Source organism: Astyanax mexicanus, chromosome 23 (genome assembly GCF_023375975.1).
Source record: "Astyanax mexicanus isolate ESR-SI-001 chromosome 23, AstMex3_surface, whole genome shotgun sequence".
Classification (NCBI taxonomy): domain Eukaryota; kingdom Metazoa; phylum Chordata; class Actinopteri; order Characiformes; family Acestrorhamphidae; genus Astyanax; species Astyanax mexicanus.
Window position 1 is genome coordinate 18,631,487 of NC_064430.1, and position 18,914 is coordinate 18,650,400.

An 18,914-nucleotide genomic window follows, 5' to 3' on the forward strand; every position below is an offset into this window, starting at 1 on the left:
AAAAACATTTTTTAATTTATCCATTTATACATATGTATTCTCATATTTCCACATTTATTCATTTTATTTAGTATAGCAGAGTGTGAGAGTGTGTGACAGTGTTCTACCTTTACAGACTCCGCTGACTTCCACTTCTCCCGGAAGGCAGGCTTTAGGAGTAAACTCTAAAACCACTATTAAAACAAAACCAGCCACACTATTAACTCCAGCCTTTTATTACAAGCTTTATACACATTCAAATGTTCTCGCTGCACCAGCGAACCTGTCCCTGCACTCACAGCTGGCTAGCCAAGTTGCAAAACATGTTTTTTTTTTTTTTCTTCTGTAAAGAACAAAAAGTAACAGTGAAAACATGCTCAGTTTATTAAGCACTTTTACCCTAGAAAAGCAGCTTAAGAATCAATGTTATGTTTCACTGCTTGTAATAGGGAGAATATGGTCTTTATTGTTGCTACTCCAGGCTCAGAAAGCTGCTAACTGCACTATGTAACTCTGGTAAAGTGGACAAGACAACAGTGTGTGGATTCTGTGTCCAGCTTGTCCAGAAAAACCTGTCCTTTAGGGGTGGCCAAAAGCTCCAATAACAACTCCCAGCTGTAGGGGGAGCCTATTTTACACATTTTTTGTCACTTTAAATTGACAAGCGTTCTATTTTATCCCTGTCCAGCACAATGAACAGCTTTTCAGACAAAAAGTTAAAAAAAAGAAGCTGTTCATAAAACTTACATTACATTTTGGTAGGAGGTAAAAAGATTAAACATTTTTATTTTTATTTTTGAAGCGTTTAACTGTGAAAATGTGGAATACAGGCCTGGAATACAGCAGTATGTAGACAAGCATTGTCCTTTTTGAATAGTGCAGTGGAGAATGTGTTCATGAAAGGTAGGACAACTGGTTGCAATACCTTATTACCAAGACACCAGGCCTTCTGGACGTGTGACGCAAGATTACAAAGCATGGGTTGCAATTCCGATCACCTTTGCACTTTATTACAGGCACACTGACAGCACCATGTAATGTTAATAAGGTCCCGCAACCAGTGTCACTACAAACTTTGAATTATTATTTCAATCAATTTTTCAATTTATTTCCAAAACCAGTTGGAGACCATACTACAGGTCATCTGAGAAGTCAGATCTCTTGAAATATGACAATCACCCTTACTCTGACAGATCTGATGTGATGAAAATGGTAAGGAGGTAAAAGATCTTACCTTCAGCGCAGTAACCCATGCACCCCTGCGTGGGCTGCAGGTAGTAGAGCAGGAAGTGGCCGCAGTTGCGGACGGTAACGGGGATGCGGAACAGACAGCAGTCTTTAGCGCTACCGTGGAAGAACTGCCAGGTGGCACAGGCCGAGAGCTGCCTGACTTCTCCTGGCCGTGGCAGAGACATGTCCTTCAGAGACAACCATACCGGAGCCTGTGTACCACAACGATTCATCTACACAGATAGAGAGAGAGTTTCCAGCTGTCATTGCTGACATTTAGTAACACACTGCCTGGTTAAAAAAAAGTCGCTACCACACAGTCTAATATTTCGTTGGACCACCTTTAGCTTTGATTGTGGCACACATTTACTGTCTTAGAATATATAGATAAACTGAAACATACAGGAACGCTTTCTTTGCATTTTTAGTAAAATACATAATATATTTTAACATTAAAGAAATACTCAGAACAAGTAGTTCATTAATATTTTAATTAGTAAAGTTTTTAGCTTTTAACTCTACTTTAAAGTACACCGCATTCATAGAGGACTCATAGAGGATCTAACAGGGGGACAGAAAATGTTTAGACTTTCCATAAATGGCTCTGGTAATGCAGTGGGTGAGTTTTAAACCCGTGGTTCTCTCTTTCTCCGTAATTCTATTGGCAGTATGTAGCCACTGCCCCTGACTCCTTGTCACAGACTGGGTCAGATATCTAGCATGCCAAATATTTGCTAGGCGTCTGCGACTGGTTGGCAACCAGTCATGGGCGGATCAGCAAGCGTCTTTCAGTAGCTTCCACTACACGACTAAGCGAGTGTCTTTTACAGGTCAGAGCTACTTAAAGGGAACATATACAACATAAAGCAGGTGATTTTAATGCTATGGCTGATCAGAGACTAGTCATTAGTTCATCTCTACCTCTACCATCTCTAAACTGGTTTCAGATCTGGTCTGATCTCTCACTCACCTCCACACAGCTGGTGGGCATCTCTGCAGGCTTGTTGTTGATGCTGAAGCGGTACCATCCCGGCTCCAGCGAGTGGTCACAGATCAGGTCCTGTATGGCTGTGTTCTGAAGCTCTGTGGAGTCGAAGTGAACACTGCGGTACGGGTTCCTCAATGTCCGGTACCCTCCCGGATAACACTCTGGAGCTGTGGACGAGGCAGGCCAGGTCAGATATACTGTATACTGCACCGGAGGGCTTGTCACAGTTTTAGCATTTAAATTAACATTGGTACTGTGGCTACATTTAATCAAAAGTGCCCCTGACTTCTATTAACTTTATTACCGTATTTTGCAAGCTAAAGGGCGCACTTAAATTCCCTTAATTATCCCAAAAAACGGCAGTACACCTTATAGTCTGGTGCGCTTTTTGAATGAATTGTACCAGTCAGCTTGTAAGAAGCAGTAAAGGCACTCCACTGAAGTACAGCGTTACACAGAATTTTTATCGGCCTGTAGTCTCTGGGTTTACTGTGTTAAAACATGCTACATGGGACAAACCGCTAGCTAATATCCCCTGGCTTACCAGAACACCCAGGGTTTCTCAGTGTAGCACTGTCGGGGGACATTAGCTGCCAACCATGGCAAGCGCTAGTGGTTAGTTTCTAATTATAATGCTGCTGCACCCAGCCTTAGTGGAAATCTGAAAAATCTAAACTAAACAGTTTTCAGGAGAGAAATCTGTGTAGATTAACATCCAGCGCTCGCTTAACTTTAAAAGAAAATGTTTTATTAAAAATGACAGTTTTGTTTACTTAACTTAGCTTTACAGGTCTCGGCACCCAGCGGCAAGAATTGCTGAAGGAAAACATGGTGACACCCCTGTTCCTTACTAGTGTTCCATTATGAGCCTTATAGTCAAGTGCGCCTTGTGTATAAAAAACTGATATTTATTGATACTACGCCTCATAATATAATCCGGTGTGCTTTACAAATGATTTACACTATATGTCCAAATATGTTTGCACACCCCTTCTAATGGATGCCTTCACCTGCACTAGGTTGCAACCATTGGTCACACAGATATCCAAATGCACAAACAGAGCTTGTCTTGTCCATGTAGAGAAGTAATGCCATTAGAATAGGACCCTCTTGAGCAAATAACCATGAACCTAATATGGCACCTACTAGAGACCGACCGATATGGGTTTTTCTAAGGCCGATGCCGATACCGATCATTAGTGGTCAGAGTCAGCCGATGGCCGATGTGACCTGCCGATTTTTAGGGCCGATATGCTATCGTATTATATTTATTTGGCATGCTTAAAATCATACTAGTAAGAGGAGGAACAACAGTTGTAAACTTCACTTTATTGAAAATAAGGTTAGCATTTTATAGTGACTTTAATGTTACTATATCACTATGTTAATAAAAAAAATATTAATTTTATTTAGATTGTATTATCCATAACATTTTATTTTATTCATTATATAACATATGTTCTATATACACTATATATTCATGTTTATAGTAGAAATATTATGTTGGCTATTATATAAAATTTACTGTAGGGGCCTACTAATTAACAAATGTATGACTTGTTGCAGTCTGTTAGTCTATTAATTATTCATTTTAATATGTTTAACAGAGTGCAAGAAGACTTCCATAATGTGACAACTTTAGATAGTTACTCCAAAACGGCAAAGCTCATTTCTTCTTCAACTCCATGCAGTTGAAAACGAATGGCATGGGAGGACAATGTTATAAAATGTTCACATTAGGGCTGCAGCTATTATTTTACAAAAATGGGTGACGTTTAAATTAAGAATAAAATTCTAAATAATGCAAAAACAGACAGGTGCTGTAATTTAAATATAGCTTTATCTGTTTTTTTTTTTCTTCTTCAAATGAGCTCCTTAGCCAGAGAAACGCGTCTCATCAGCTGTACTGGAGGTTCGGTGCGTGAGCGGAAATGAGTTGAGAAAGCTGAAGAGCGCGGACTTTATAGGTTCAGGATAAAATGAGCTTTTATCAGAAAAGTCTGGAGGGGGTTCTAAAGTAGAACCCGACAAAACAGAAAATTCTGCTCATCGTTTCATTTAATATCTAACAGCGCAAACCGCTTTAAACGGGTGAGTTTTACAGCAGAACAGCAGGAGGCGGCATGATTTAATGTCTGTTTGTAGTGAAGGAAAAAGAGATGTTTTATTTTAACTCCATTATTTTAGAAACTATTTGTTTTATTAATTATAAAGCTTATTTATATACAGTGTTGGGAGTAACGGCGTTAAAACTAACGGCGTTACTAACGCCGTTACTTTTTTTCAGTAACGAGTAATCTAACTAATTACTATGACTGTAACTATAACGCCGTTACCATTTCCGACACCCCGTTACTACACGTTACTTTAGCAGCTCTATGAACTTTTTTTTTTATTTCGCTTTGCCCTGGTTAACCCCTCCTCTGTCCGGTGAACTTGAGCTTCTGGCCGCTGTGCGTTTGGCGTGGTGAAGTGAGGCACAATTGTGACGATTTGCGTGCTCTAATCAATTCAGTGATTGCCGTGGACAACCCAAGTTCCGAATTAAGGACGTTAAGCTCTTTTTAGCTGCTCCGGTTTTTGTGGTGCTGCTGCTTTCTGTTTTAGAGCTTAGATTCTCTGCCCGAATCCCACCTGACCTGAGGACCGACCCGAAATCAGGCTCCTATTTTTATTTTATATAAAGCTCTGGTGTGATAATCACAATGTTGCTAAGTAACCAATTATTATTGTTCACTAAAGCGAACGAAATAGCGAAAATTGAAAGTGAAAAACATTTGTGTTAACTGAATCTAATAAAAACGGTAATTAAAAGGAAAAACATAACTATCTCGAACTGTATTTTGTGTTTATAAAACTAACTAAAACGAACTGAAATTACTGATAGAATACCCTCATTTTTGTGTTTAATTTATTTATAAGCGCTGTTGTACAGCGGAGTTGTACAGCGGGAGTTGTTGTGCCGAGCGCGCGGCACTCGTGGTCCGTTAGTTCTTGTGTAAAGCGCTCGCGCTAGCAAGCCCACCCTAAAATGAACAGAAAAAATAAAAACAAAATAAAATTAAACTATAATAAAAATGAAAACTGTAATCACGTAGCTCTGGGCGCACGTGAACGCCTCCGCGTTTGACTTGCAGCATTGTGTGTAGCTGTTCTTAAAAATCATTTAAATTAAATAATAGTTCTATGCTTCTATGTTAGTGTTAATTAACATAATTCTGATTATATTTCGCTCATTCAATCAGCCCGAAAACAGACAGTTTATGGGGCGGATCGGGTCAGGCTCATAATGACAGTTTATGGTTCGGGCTTGGGCAGAATGTGCACGGGCTCCGGCTGGGTCGGATTTTTTGGGCAGGATCTAAGCTCTATTCTCTTTTGGTGAAGCTGTTATATTAATACCATTTTAACGGGCATTAAATTGTTGTTTTTGTCCATTATTTTGTTTTATATATACATATTTCTTTTGAGTGTGGCTTGGTTTGTTAAATTTCATCCCCAGACGCGTTTTTCCGCTTTTTTCAGTATTACAAGTTTTAGTAATTTTCTTTGGTTGTGTGGAGAATTTCGTTTTATTTTTTTGAAATTCGTTAGATTATATTTTTGTCAACATTTTGGGTTTATTTTCGTTTGTTATTTTTTGTTATTTTTCTAATAATAATAGTAAATGCATAATTGATTTCCTTTTTTTGAGGGGCGAATAATAAAAAGTAACGCGATAGTTACTTTTACTGGTAACTAATTACTTTTATAGTGGAGTAACTCAGTTAGTAACTCAATTACTTTTTTGGAGAAGTAACCAGTAACTATAACTAATTACTTTTTCAAAGTAACGTGCCCAACACTGTTTATATATAAGGAGAAGTACAGTCCTCTAATAATCCTGACTAACCAGTAATTATTATTTCAGCGCAGCTGATGCTGCGAATATCCTTAAACAGTTTTAGTCCTGCCCTTTTTCATTTCGTCTAAAAATAATTTAAATACTGAAAATATCAAGTGTTAATTTGATTTTATTTACTTAGATTTTCGTTTCTGAAGAAGAGACGTCAGTTATTTTATACTAGAGCTTATAGATAGGGCTTGCCTTGCATAGTCAGGGCGCATTCCAAATGCACTCCTGCCATCAATGCTAAGCATAGTTTCGTTTGGAGAGAAATGCTACAACACCGATGCAGTTGAAATTCTATTCTTTTTCAGTAAATGAAGCAACATCACAGATTACTAATCATGAGAGAAAATATAGACTTTGGGACACTGGATTGTAAAAATGGATGCCTTACCCGTTGAAAGTCTTGCTCACTCTTGAAACCTTGCGCTGCGTTCCAAGTAGCTGCCCGCAGATGTGCCGGATTAAAATCGGCGCGGCCAAATAAGAAAATCGGCCGATGCCGATTGATAAAAAAATAACAAAAATCGGCCGATTAAATCGGCTGGCCGATCGATCGGTCGGCCTCTAGCACCTACAGCTTAACGCCATCTGTGTGCTTGATAAATGGGTATAAAGCTTCCAGCTAGAATAATGGTCCTCCCTCCAATAATTTTAGGATGAGTTGGGAAGTTGGGGATGATAAGGTAGGGCGGTGACCATCCTGACTGCTCAATGTAATCAAAGTAATCCTCAAAGCAGTGTTTGCTCCAAAATCTAGCAAAAAGATATAGTTAAAGAGACAGTTACTCAAACAAAAGCAGGATAAACTCTTTTTATTATTTTTGGTTTTGACGGAAACAATAACTGAACAGCTGAACTGAACAAATACTTTTGTATAAGCATACATATACAGTACAAATCAAAAGTTTGGACACACCTTCTCACATCTCATTTAATATTTTGATTTAGTTTTTCCTTCATTGTGAATTAATACTAAAGTTATAGAAAGGCATGATAAGGAATCATGTGGTAAACTTAAAAGACAACCCAAAATACTCTGTGACGCATTTAGGTGCTCTTATCTGGGGTTCTGTTAACTTGCTGTTACTGAGACTGGTAACACTAATGAACTTATCCTGTGCAACAGAGGTAGCTCTTGGTCTTCCTTCCCTCCGGAAATCCTAATAAGAGCCAGTTTCATCATTACATTTTTTCATGGTATTTTTTGCAACTCAATTTGATGCTACTTTTAAAGTTACTGTTTTTTTTTTACTGACCTTCATTTCTTAAAGTATTTTTTCCTTATTAGTTAAGTAGTGCAATAATATGGATTAAAACATTACTCAAATAGGGTTATTCACTGTATACCAACTCTACCTCTTCACAACTTTACAACTGATGCTCTCAAACACATTAAGAGGCAAGAAATTCACGTAATTAACTCTTGACAAATACAGCACAGCTGTTAACTGAAATCCTAAATTCCAGGTGACTCTACCTCATAAAGCTGACTGAGAAAATCCAGCCAAGATTGAGCCTACTTTGAAGGTTTAACATATTTTTTTTACTAAATAATTCAGTATGTTTTTCTTCATAGTTTGGATGAGTTTAGTATTAATCTACAATGCAAAATATTTTAAAATAGTGAAAAAAGGTGTGTCCAAACTTTATCTCTAATGGGTTAACAGGGGTCATACTCAAAAGGTATCAAAAAAGTAACATATGCGGACCTTTATAGTATTTATACTCATTACACAAAAGACAGAGGCAGTCTTTCTCTGAGCCGTCTCGTGCCCATGACCCCGGTTCTCTCTCTCGGGGGGCCGCACTTTAATATTCATGAAAAGTTTAAAAGGACCCCTCCGGCAAAGACGCGGGTCAGCGCTGGGGAGGAGCGGGATCGCAGGGGAGGAATGAAGGAGGGGGAAACAGAGAGGAGGTCAGAGAGAGAGTCACAGAAGCGACTCAGAAACGTCAGTCAGGTTGCCGTGACCTCCTGAGCGGAGGGACGTTTAACAGGGTAAAAATACCACGCCCAAGGTTGCCCGAGTCGGCGAAGTGTGTCCGACACTGCTCGGGCCTCGGGGCGGATCCGGTCGACTGAAATAGACGGGTGGGTGACTTTCGATGTTGAGGCCTTTCTAATTCCATTTGGGTATTTTGTGTTTTGTCACCTCTCTAAGGGAGCGGCACTGAACTGGGTCAGGTGTTGCTCTTTTCCCAGTTCCCCCACTACCTAAAACGTCACCTTTAAACAGTGCCGGCAGCCATGTTGGGAGAGTGAAAGCGAGCATCGCTTGTCTTCCTCTGTAACACGTGTGTGAAAGCTGTATTTTCGTGGGCCTGGATAGCTCTCAGTGAAACTACCTCCACCACGTTTGGAGGATGTATATTAGCCTGTCTAGCTCTCAGTGAGAACTGGCTGTAGCACTGTGTGAAACTACCTCCACCACATTTGGAGGATGTATTTTTGCCTGACAAGCTTTCACTGTGAACTGACTAAAGCATTGTGTGAAACTACCTCCACCACGTTTGGATGATGTATTTTTGCCTGACTAGCTCTCACTGTGAACTGGCAAAGCATTGTTTGAAAATACCTCCACCATGTTTGGAGGATGTACTTTAGCCCAGGGTGCGAATTATACAATGATAATAGGGGGGGGGGGGGGGGGGGGACCAGTAAATGGAAACCAGTACAGCAAAGGCTAGTGCTTTACTAAACTGAAGTCTTACAAATGTCTCGCTTCCTTACTGTAATGTCTACAGCACGTAAAACATAAATTCATTACATCAGCTTATGTAGCATGTAGCACACAATAACCTTTATAGTCATAAATAATAAATGACACAGCAAAATCCACAGTTAATCCTGCAAAAACACACAGAAGGATATTAGCTGCTATCTTTTATTAGCTTTCTCGGCATTAAATTTTGATTCATATTATACAGGATCTCTCCCACCCACAGGAATCATTTGTTATTTAATTCTAAATATAACAATGTAACCGAAAATCCCTGTATATAGGATAATTTTGTCCCATCTCATCCACATATTTTGACACTGTAGTTACAATATTAAATGTTAAGGGGAGATAGATAGGAATGCATTTATATAGCTGAGCTAATGCCTTTTAAAAAAGCTTGGCTATTGTTAATATTCAAGTCTTACCTTTAAAACTTGTAATACACCAATTTACTGTAAAACTACTCATCTGAGTAACTAATTCCTCACTAGGTTCCCTTCCGCCTTAAAACACATTTCCATTCCACCTACAGTTTTCCTGTATTAAAACACGTTTTCTCTGCGTTAAAACACACTTTTCTTTTTAGACTGTAGTTAGTAGATGATAAAGTGTTTTACGAGTTTTACACATTTCTGCTTAAGGTTGTGCAGAAATTACAAACAGTCCATATAAAACAGAACGTGGATTCCCATTTGAATGCTCTGTTCCACCTTAAAAGCGTATCTACTACAGCCTGAAGCCTGTGTGCCGCGGCAGCAGCATTTATGGCGGAATGGTAAATTAGCAACACTTAAGGTGGAATAGCAAATTCATGTGAGTTATTTATGTAAGGAAAAGTGTGTTTAAAGTGCTTATTTAAGAAAGCTAAGAAGATAGAAAAGCTACTTACATGTAATGCTGTAGCTTGAGCTGCGTGTGTACCTTAACTTAAACACAAGACGCCTGACTAATAATGAGGCAGCAGGCAGGTAAACGAGAGCAATGATTATTGACATGGAATGGTATGATCCACTTTAGGGGGGTTTGAAATCGTATCACAATATTCTTTCAGGCGTAGATGCTGCACTGTTTTCGTAGTATTTAACATTATATGTAAGAAATAAATGTAAATGTTTTGACTCCCCCAAACTATTGTTTTTACCCCTTTTAGGGGGTGTTGAAGTCTTAATTGGAGGGGTCTGACCCCCCCTAACCCCCCAGTATATCGCACCCTGCTTTAGCCTGCTTAGCTTTCACTGTGGGCTGTATCAGTAACAGCTGTTACAACTCCACTATGTTTGGAGGATGTACTTTAACCTGCTAGCTTTCACTGTTAGCTGTATCAGTGAAACTACCTCCATCATGTTTAGACGCTGTACTTTATACTGACTAGCGTATGAAACTACCTACATCATGTTTGGAAGTTTGGTACTTTAGCGTAGCTTGCATTCACTGTGAGCTGGCTGGAAATGTGTTTGAAGCTACTTCCATAATGTGTGGAATCTGTACTTTAGCCTGACAGACTCTCGCTTAGCCTGGTGGAACGGTCAAACATAGACCACTGAAGTCGTGCGTCATTCTGTAGTCCTCATACGGCCTCCTTGTCTAAGCGTTTTTTCCCTATGAGGAAAATGCTAACTTTAAGCTAATGCTACAGCGGAGTTAACTGACCTCCCAGCGCCGCTGCAGAGATTAGCAGGGGACTGTTTTCGGCGCAACACCAGAGAACTCCGGCCGTAAGTAGTATTTTACACACAGCTGAGCCTAATAATGAACTAACTGCCCTCACTGACGATAGCTGAGAGTGTCACAGCATAAAATCACTAAAACAGGTCAGTAATACTCCAGAACCAGCTGTAACACGTTTTAACATTTACCCTCTTTATTATGCAGTGAAATAAATTGGTGTTTCTGGTTGGTTGCCGCCTCAGTGAGGGCAGGTAGTTAGTTGATTAGTTGAGTAGTTAGTTGTTAGTTGATTATTTGGGTCAGGTGTTGCAATTAGTATAAACTAATGACCGTAATTTAATACTAAATCCTTCGGGGAAGCGCTGCTGAACTGAGAACCACTTTCTCTTGTTATCTGCCTTTTAAAGCTCTAACACAGACTACACTGCTCAACATCACACTGCTCAACATTACTGAAAGAGTTTTCACCTGTTTAAATGCTTTAATGATCCTCTGTGAAGAAGCATAATAATCCAAAACGCTTTCTGATGGGAGTTCACTGTTGTTATGCAGAATCCAGTCCTGGGTCATTTCCAGCCGCTGTGCTGTGACGTCAGTTAAGCATTAGCTTAAAGTTAGCTTTTTTTAATTACTACCCTTAAACGATCTCAAAATTCAGAGGATCCAGTGATATTTAGGAGGTAAATGTACACAGAATAAAACGTACAGGGTTTTGAACATATTTATTTACCACAAAATGGCCAGTTTTTGAAAAGCCCATTCAAATCCCGTATTGACTTGAACCGCTTAAACACGGAACCCCAAAGGAGCCCCAAATATGGGCATAAACAACATCTCGCCAACTACAAAATGACGACACGACTTCAGTGGTCTATTACATTATACATCATCAACACAGGGCGTCGCACAACACCAGGGCTCCTGTACAAACAGACACGCCCACACATATCAAGTGTCATACTATTTGTCAGTACATCTACACCTAAACTAGACGTGCTGTGTTTTTGTGCATTTGCACATCTTTTTTAGCAACTTGGGTGGGTGCACAAACATTTGGACGTATAGGTCTGGAAAAAAATAGAAGACCATTAGAAAAAAAAAATAAGTTTCTTAAATTTTACCAGATTAAAATATTTTGGAATATAATCAAGAGGAAGATGGATGATTACAAGCCATCAAACCAAGCTGAACTGCTTGAATTTTTGCACCAGGAGTTGCATAAAGTTATCCAAAAGCAGTGTGTAAGACTGGTGGAGGAGAATATGCCAAGATAAAAACTGTGATTAAAACCAGGGTTATTTCACCAAACTTTATGAATATAAACATTATTGGAGGTCTGAAATATCTGCATCTTTCCTGCAAATAAATGCTTAAATGACAATATTTTTATTTGGAATTTGGGAGAAATGTTGTCCGTAGTTTATAGAATAAAAATTGCAAATAAATAGCTATATGTTGAATGTCTTTTCTAAAGACCCTCGTCCACCCTCTTTACTCCTTAGCTGTTATTGTCTCTAGTGTTATCACCAGCCATCTAAACACTTATCCCAGTGGCGTAATGTGTGTACATGTTTGTGAGTCCTGGTGTATTACGTCTCCGGGTCGTGACGTGCTGTGAGTGCACTCCCTCTGAAATCAGCCAGAAGCATGCAGGGGTCAAAGCTCAATAAAACAGCTTCGGTCTTGCTCCCAGAAGAAAGGCGGGGTCAGGGGTGGTCAGTGCCACTGTGTAAACAGCTCCAATTGACCGTTGAATGTGTTTACTGAGGGGTGTTTTTTGGGGGGGTGTTCACACAGGAGCATTCCAACACATGGTGTTTAAAGCTGAGCTCACACACGTCGTTATGCTCCTAGTGGGCTGTCATCACACACTCACAAGTACACAAACACATTCAGAAAAGCTTTAAAGGCCACATGAAAACAGTATAAACAGTGCTGGTCCTGTTCTTCTGGGACCCCCTAACCAACACATAAAGAAATTTGTTAGCCTTGTAGTTTCATTACCCTCATAGCTGAGGTGCTAATTGGCAGGGTTTATGCTTCAATTACTGTATTTGCTAGCTACACTACCTGTCAAAAGGTTTAGAACACCCTTATTTTATTAGTTGTCCAGTAGTAGTGCTGTATGACCCAGACAAGCATTTCTTTTTAATTTCTCATCTTTGCAATGCATGGCTTTACTACAGCACTTCACCTTTAAGACCTCTAATTCTTCTATTCAGTGCTGAAACCGATACGTAGTATGTACATACACTAAGCACGAATTGGTTGAATCATGGTGGACCTACCCACTCCCCCGCTGGCCTGCACTCACGCTGCGTTTAAACAATCCGTTCCCGAGCACACTTAAATCACACTTACGTGCTAATTGTTTGTATATAAGCTATTATTCTTTGCTGTCTACATTTACCTTGTAGCTTTAGTGTTAACTGTTTGTGTATAAGCTTCTATTGTTTGCTGTCTATAATTACCGTGTAGCTTCAGTGCTAATTGTTTGTGTATACATTTCACACATTAACTTATACGTTATGTTCGCCTCGTAATTCCAGTGCTATGCTTTTATTACTTGTTGGCTAACTTACATCAGATGTAGCAAAATGGTGAGCTATATGCTTATCTATTGCTTGTTAGCTACATTATCACCATAGTGTCAGTAGTAATTCATTGGCTATATGCTTCTGTGGCTTGTTAGCAATGTTAGTCTTGTAGCTCCAGTGCTAATTGTGTATACATAAGCTTCTATTCTTTGTTGTGTACATTTAGCTTGTAGCTTCAGTGCTAATTGTTTGTATGTCAGCTTCTATTCTTTGTTGTGTACATTTAGCTTGTAGCTTCAGTGCTAATTGTTTGTATGTCAGCTTCTATTCTTTGCTGTCTACATTTACTGTGTAGCTTCAGTGCTAATTGTTTGTGTATACTTTTCGATAACTTATAAGTTACGTTTGCCTCATAATTCCAGTGCTATGCTTTTATTACGTGTTAGCTGACTTACATTGGTTGTAGCTCCAGTGCAAAATGGTGAGCTACATGCTTATCTATTGCTTGTTAGCTACATTATCTTTATAGTGTCAGTAGTAATTAATTGGCTGTAGGCTTCTGTGGCTTGTTAGCAATGTTAGTCTTGTAGCCCCAGTGCTAATTGCGTATAAGCTTCTATTCTTTGTTGTGTACATTTACATTGTAGCTTTAGTGCTAACTGTTTGTGTATAAGCTTCTATTGTTTGCTGTCTACATTTACTGTGTAGCTTCAGTGCTAATTGTTTGTGTATACTTTTCGATAACTTATAAGTTACGTTTGCCTCATAATTCCAGTGCTATGCTTTTATTACGTGTTAGCTGACTTACATTGGTTGTAGCTCCAGTGCAAAATGGTGAGCTGTATGCTTCTATTGCTTGTTAGCTACATTATGTTTATAGTGTCAGTATTAATTAACTGGCTACATGCTTCTGTGGCTTGTTAGCAATGTTAGTCTTGTAGCTCCCGTGCTAATTGGCTGTGTATAAGGTTTAACATTAGATACAGACATAAATGCTCTAGTGCTTTAAGCTTAGAGTCCAGTGTGTGTGTGTGTGTGCGGGTGTGTGTGTCCTGAGGAAGCAGCAGCACCCCTGCCGGATTATTGAGCAGGGGGCAGTGAGGTGTTGTAAAATGTGTTGTGACAGGCCGCCTCTGGGCCAAACGAAAGAGTGATTAAAATGAGGTGGAGGCAAAACAGTGCTAATCTCCTTCTCTCCATCACACTCCTTTAATCCCCACTGTCTATAAACACGCAGGACGAGAGAGTGAGAGTGAGAGTGAGAGGTAGCTGTAAGGCTACTGAATTGTTTCACTGAATGACCCACAGGTGGATTTCTCCATTATCATCTGACTGATCTCAGTGCAGGCCTTGGGTTCTACCTGCTTCTCTTTATCTCTATTTTACTCTGATCTCTTTGTTTAACTGCTTTAAGGCAATTTATACATTTTCATTATTTTAAGGCGTGTATTGTGTATTGTGTATTGTGTAGTGTAGTGTTTGACTGGGAGTGTTTACTGGGATGTTCATAGACTAATATCTCTTATTCTAGTGTATATGAGTTTTTATTGAGGTGTTTATGGACTAATATCTCCAATCCTGGTGTATAGGAGGGTTTATTAAAGTGTTTATAGACTAATATATCATATTCTAATGTGTTCATAAAGGTGTTTGTGAACTAATATATCCTATTGTAGTGTATAAAAGTATTTATTGATGGTGTTTATGGACTAATTTTGTTCTTAGTTCAGCGTATAGGAGTGTTTAATGAGGGTGCTTATGGACTAACATCTCCTATTCTAGTGTATAAGAGTGTTTATTGTGGGTGTTTATGAACTAATATCTTCTATTCTAGTGTATGAGTATTTATCTAGGTGTTCATAGAGTAATATCTCTTATTCTAGTGTAGAGGAGTGTTTATTGAGGTGTTTATGGACTAATATCTCTTATTCTAGTGTAAAAGATTGTTTATTGAGGTGTTTATGGACTAATATCTTCTATTCTAGTGTATGAGTGTTTATAGTGGGTGTTTATGGACTAATATCTCTTATTTTAGTGTATAGGAGTGTTTATTGAGGGTGTATCTGGACAAATATTATATTCTAGTGTATAAGAGTGCTTATTAAGGGTGTATCTGGACTAATATATTATATTCTAGTGTATAAGAGTGCTTATTGAGGTGTCCGTAGACTAATATCTCTTATTCTAGTGTACAGAAGTGTTTATTGAGGGTGTATCTGGACTAATATAGTATATTCTAGTGTATAAGAGTGTTTATTGAGGGTGTTTTACCAACTAATATCTCCTATTGTAGTGTTTAAGAGTGTTTATTGAGGTGTTAACGTACTAATATATCCTATTCTAGTCTAAAGAAGTGCTTATATAGGTTCTTGTGGACGAATATATATTATTATAGTATGTAGGTGTGTGTATTGTGGTATTTATACACCAATATATTGTCACTGTCCAAAAGAGCAACTTTACAGGAGAGGAATAAAACGTCAAAGTGAAAAAAGGTATAGATTTTTGCCTTTCGACTGTATAGGAGTGACGAATATCTCAATATATACTGCAATATAAAAGCAAAAAAAGGAATGATCAAAATATCTCTCCGGAAGTAACCAAAAGCCAATGATCCATCATCTTGTTATATTAAGAATGCATTGATACGTCATAGAAAATGTGAACAATGTGATTTTTTTCTGTATCAAACAGGAAAAAGTTGCAACACAACATGTCTGGAATTTTGCACTGTCCTGTGACTTTGATATTGTGCATACATACACTGGGACGCAGATGATCCTATTGCAGTATATAGGAATGTTTGTTGAGTTGTTTATGAAGTAATATTTCCTGTTCTAGTGTATAAGAGTGCTTATTAAGGTGGTCATGGACTAATATCTCCTATTCTAGTGTATAAGAGTGTTTATTGATGGTGTTTATGGACTAATATCTCCTATTCTAGTGTATGAGTGTTTATTGATGGTGTTTATGGACAATTTTTTCCTGTTCTAGTGTATTAAAGTGTTTATTGATGGTGTTTATGGACTAATGTCTCCTATTCTAGAGTAGAGAAGTGTTTATTGATGGTGTTTATGAACTTAAATCTCCTATTCTAGTGTATAAGACTGTTAACTGAGGAGTTATTGAACTAATATCTAATTTTGTAATGTATAGGATGGTGTATTCAGGTAAGTTGGAAGTACAATTTCCTAGTTCAGTGTATTGGAATGATTATTGAGGGATTAGTGTTAGCTTTGTAAAGTAAAAGTACCCTAATTTTGTGTGAATTAGTGTTTATAGACGTAAAGTCTCCTATTCTATTGTATATGAGTGTTTATTAAGTAGAACCTCATGTACCACATGTGATGCAAATTACAATAAAATCTCCTTAAATCTAGAAGTTAATAGAAAACACTTTTAAATCATACTTTTAACAAAGCCTAAACAATAGAGTTTATGCCTTTGGAAAAATCTGAAGGATTCCTTCCCCAACCCCTGAGGACACCACAAGGCCACAAAAACACTTAGTCTAATTCTCACATCCTGCTCCCCCCACCCCACCACCCTGTCCCCTGCTGATTGAGGGGTGTAAGATTGTGTGTGTGACTCACACAGCTGTGAAACCCTTTAATAAAAGACTTCCATCCCTTTGGTAACATCAGCCACAGCTGAGACCAAAAATGACAGAGCCAAAGCGCTGCTCTTGGAGGACTCCTCAGTAATCTCATACTTTTAAAGTGACAGTCGCTGGGAACTGGGATTGGAATTTTGCCCTGATGTCTATAACTGATACTGACGATGTACATATCTGAGGATGACTGTGTAAACATTTCTAATAACTGTAGAAATTGTAAAAAGCACATACATTACACTTCATTACACCCCACTTGGTGAGAGTCACAGCTTGTATCGAATATGAATGCTCCAGTGAAAGATTGACCAGGAGATTCTCTCACTATATCTCCTTTTTCTCGACCAAACAGCAGCTTCCAGAACTCTACTTACATGGCAGCTTTAAAACTATTTTTTTTTCATAATAAAACCATAATATTTAACCTAAAATACACATTATAGTTGTGTCTCTGGGTTTCACTCAGTCCTGTTACCATAACACATTACCCCATCTGAAACATCTGGAACATTCTACAAGTCACATCTGCAACAGAAAGTTATATCAGTTCCCTCATATGTTTTTCTGTATATTTGATCTTATTTTAACTATGATGGAGGAGGTCAATCTCAACACTCTCCTGGTACCTAGATTAATTTTTGGTTCTTATTTGTTTATTTTTTAAATATAAATTTTGTGAGAATTATTGCTTAGTGTCCTCATGCTATTAGCATAGCTGCCATTTAGCTATTTTTCATGTTTTTTGCTAATTCTATGCTAAAAACCTCATTCCTGTTACTCAAAACATAAAAAGTAACAGGAATGAGTGCCAGTAACAGGAGTGTGTTCAAGTAACAGGCATGAGCTAATATCTCGATTTCCAGTGTGTAGGAGGAGTGTATAATAAGAGTGCTTTTGGAATACTATCTCTAGCTGTATTGTATAGGAGTGTTTACTGATTGTGTTTATGGACTAATATCTCACATTCTAGTAAATAGCAGAATTCAGCTTACAGCCCCAAATCCTAAGCAGTTTTGGGACAGTATGGAAAATAAAATTTCATTGCACACAGTATGCACCCAATATATTTAATGTTTTGCCTGCTAAACTGTATGTTATTTGTTAATATACATCAATCCCTGAAATTTCAGGCCTGCAAAACAAGTTCCAAAAACAGTTGTGACTGTAAAGCATTTACCACTTATGTAATGTTGCCAATCCTTCTCTCAACACTTTAAAGATATTTTGGCACTGAGAATACCAAGAGCTGAAGTGTTCCAGGTGTTATTTAGTCTCATTCTTCCTGCAAACACATCTGTAGAGCAACAGTATGGAGTCGTATTTTTTGTTTTCAAATTCCCTGAACATAATGTATTCAGGGTACAGATCAGGACTGCAGACAGGCTAATTCAGTACCTGTAACCTCTTTTTTTGCAGTCATGCTTTTGTAGTTAGTGCAGTGTGCGGCTTTGCATTGTCTTGTTAAGGAAATAAAAAACATCACTGGACACGTTCACGTACGCATCATGGCTGCTTTGCATGTCCTGCGTCTGTTTGGAGCGTAGATCATGAACGTCCTCCAAAAAAATTGAGACGTGTATGCGTGGTGCAATACGCGCAAAACCGCTAGGGGCAGTGTAGCCGCTGTAGCATGTTTGCCGGAAGCCTTTTGCCATGTTTACGTTGTGTAAATCCCAAAGCCTTCAAAGGAGTCCCTTGCCAATCTGGTTTTGTCAGCTATTGTTAAATGATGGTTATAGTGCTGCTGTTCTGAGCACCTGAGATTTTAGCACAGCGGCGGTGTTTCGACAATTTGAATGATCACCAATTTGATTTTTGATATCGAATTTCAATACCCAGCACTATCTATAACCTCCAAACACGCCCACCACCAAGCCCCTATCCTATTTCCACACCCCAGGTTGCCAGATTTAGAATGCATTAGCATTAGAATGCAGCAGTCATGGAAGCAAGCAAGCTGGCTACTTTTCTGCTGAACAGGTAATCACTGAGCTTCAGTAAGGTTTGTTAACCATAGCTGGGTAATTTATCACCACCATTAGTATACAAGGGGCAGGCATGTTAAGTCATTTACATGTTTGAGTGCAGCATTGGTTTGTGTACAGCTGGGAACTGATATCAGTCACAGCGGATGAGCTGCAGATGTTTACTGGATACTGTGGATACAGCTTTTGTATCACTTGTTGATATCGCCTGTTTAAAATATTTTTTTAATAGTGGTGCAGTCCTGAAATATAGAAATGCATGTATATTGCCAAAGGAAATTAAGTTGACCACACCAAAC

General features: G+C 38.6%; 1 protein-coding gene across 2 annotated transcripts in view; it reads right to left on the minus strand.

Annotated features, from left to right (window-relative positions):
- si:ch211-246m6.5 (von Willebrand factor D and EGF domain-containing protein) overlaps positions 1 to 18,914 on the minus strand; it is a 99,888-nt gene that overhangs the window by 78,247 nt on the left and 2,727 nt on the right. The window contains exons 1-4 of one of the 2 annotated variants that reach the window (XM_049471254.1): positions 9,702 to 9,822; positions 2,180 to 2,364; positions 1,214 to 1,442; positions 108 to 173 (exon numbers count right to left, since the gene is read on the minus strand). In XM_049471254.1, the coding sequence (XP_049327211.1) occupies positions 108 to 173; positions 1,214 to 1,442; positions 2,180 to 2,364; positions 9,702 to 9,807 (586 nt within the window). In that variant the 5' untranslated portion in view covers positions 9,808 to 9,822. Of the gene's footprint in view, positions 1 to 107; positions 174 to 1,213; positions 1,443 to 2,179; positions 2,365 to 9,701; positions 9,823 to 18,914 lie in introns of those variants that run through there. The other variant, XM_049471255.1, reaches the window with a different exon arrangement.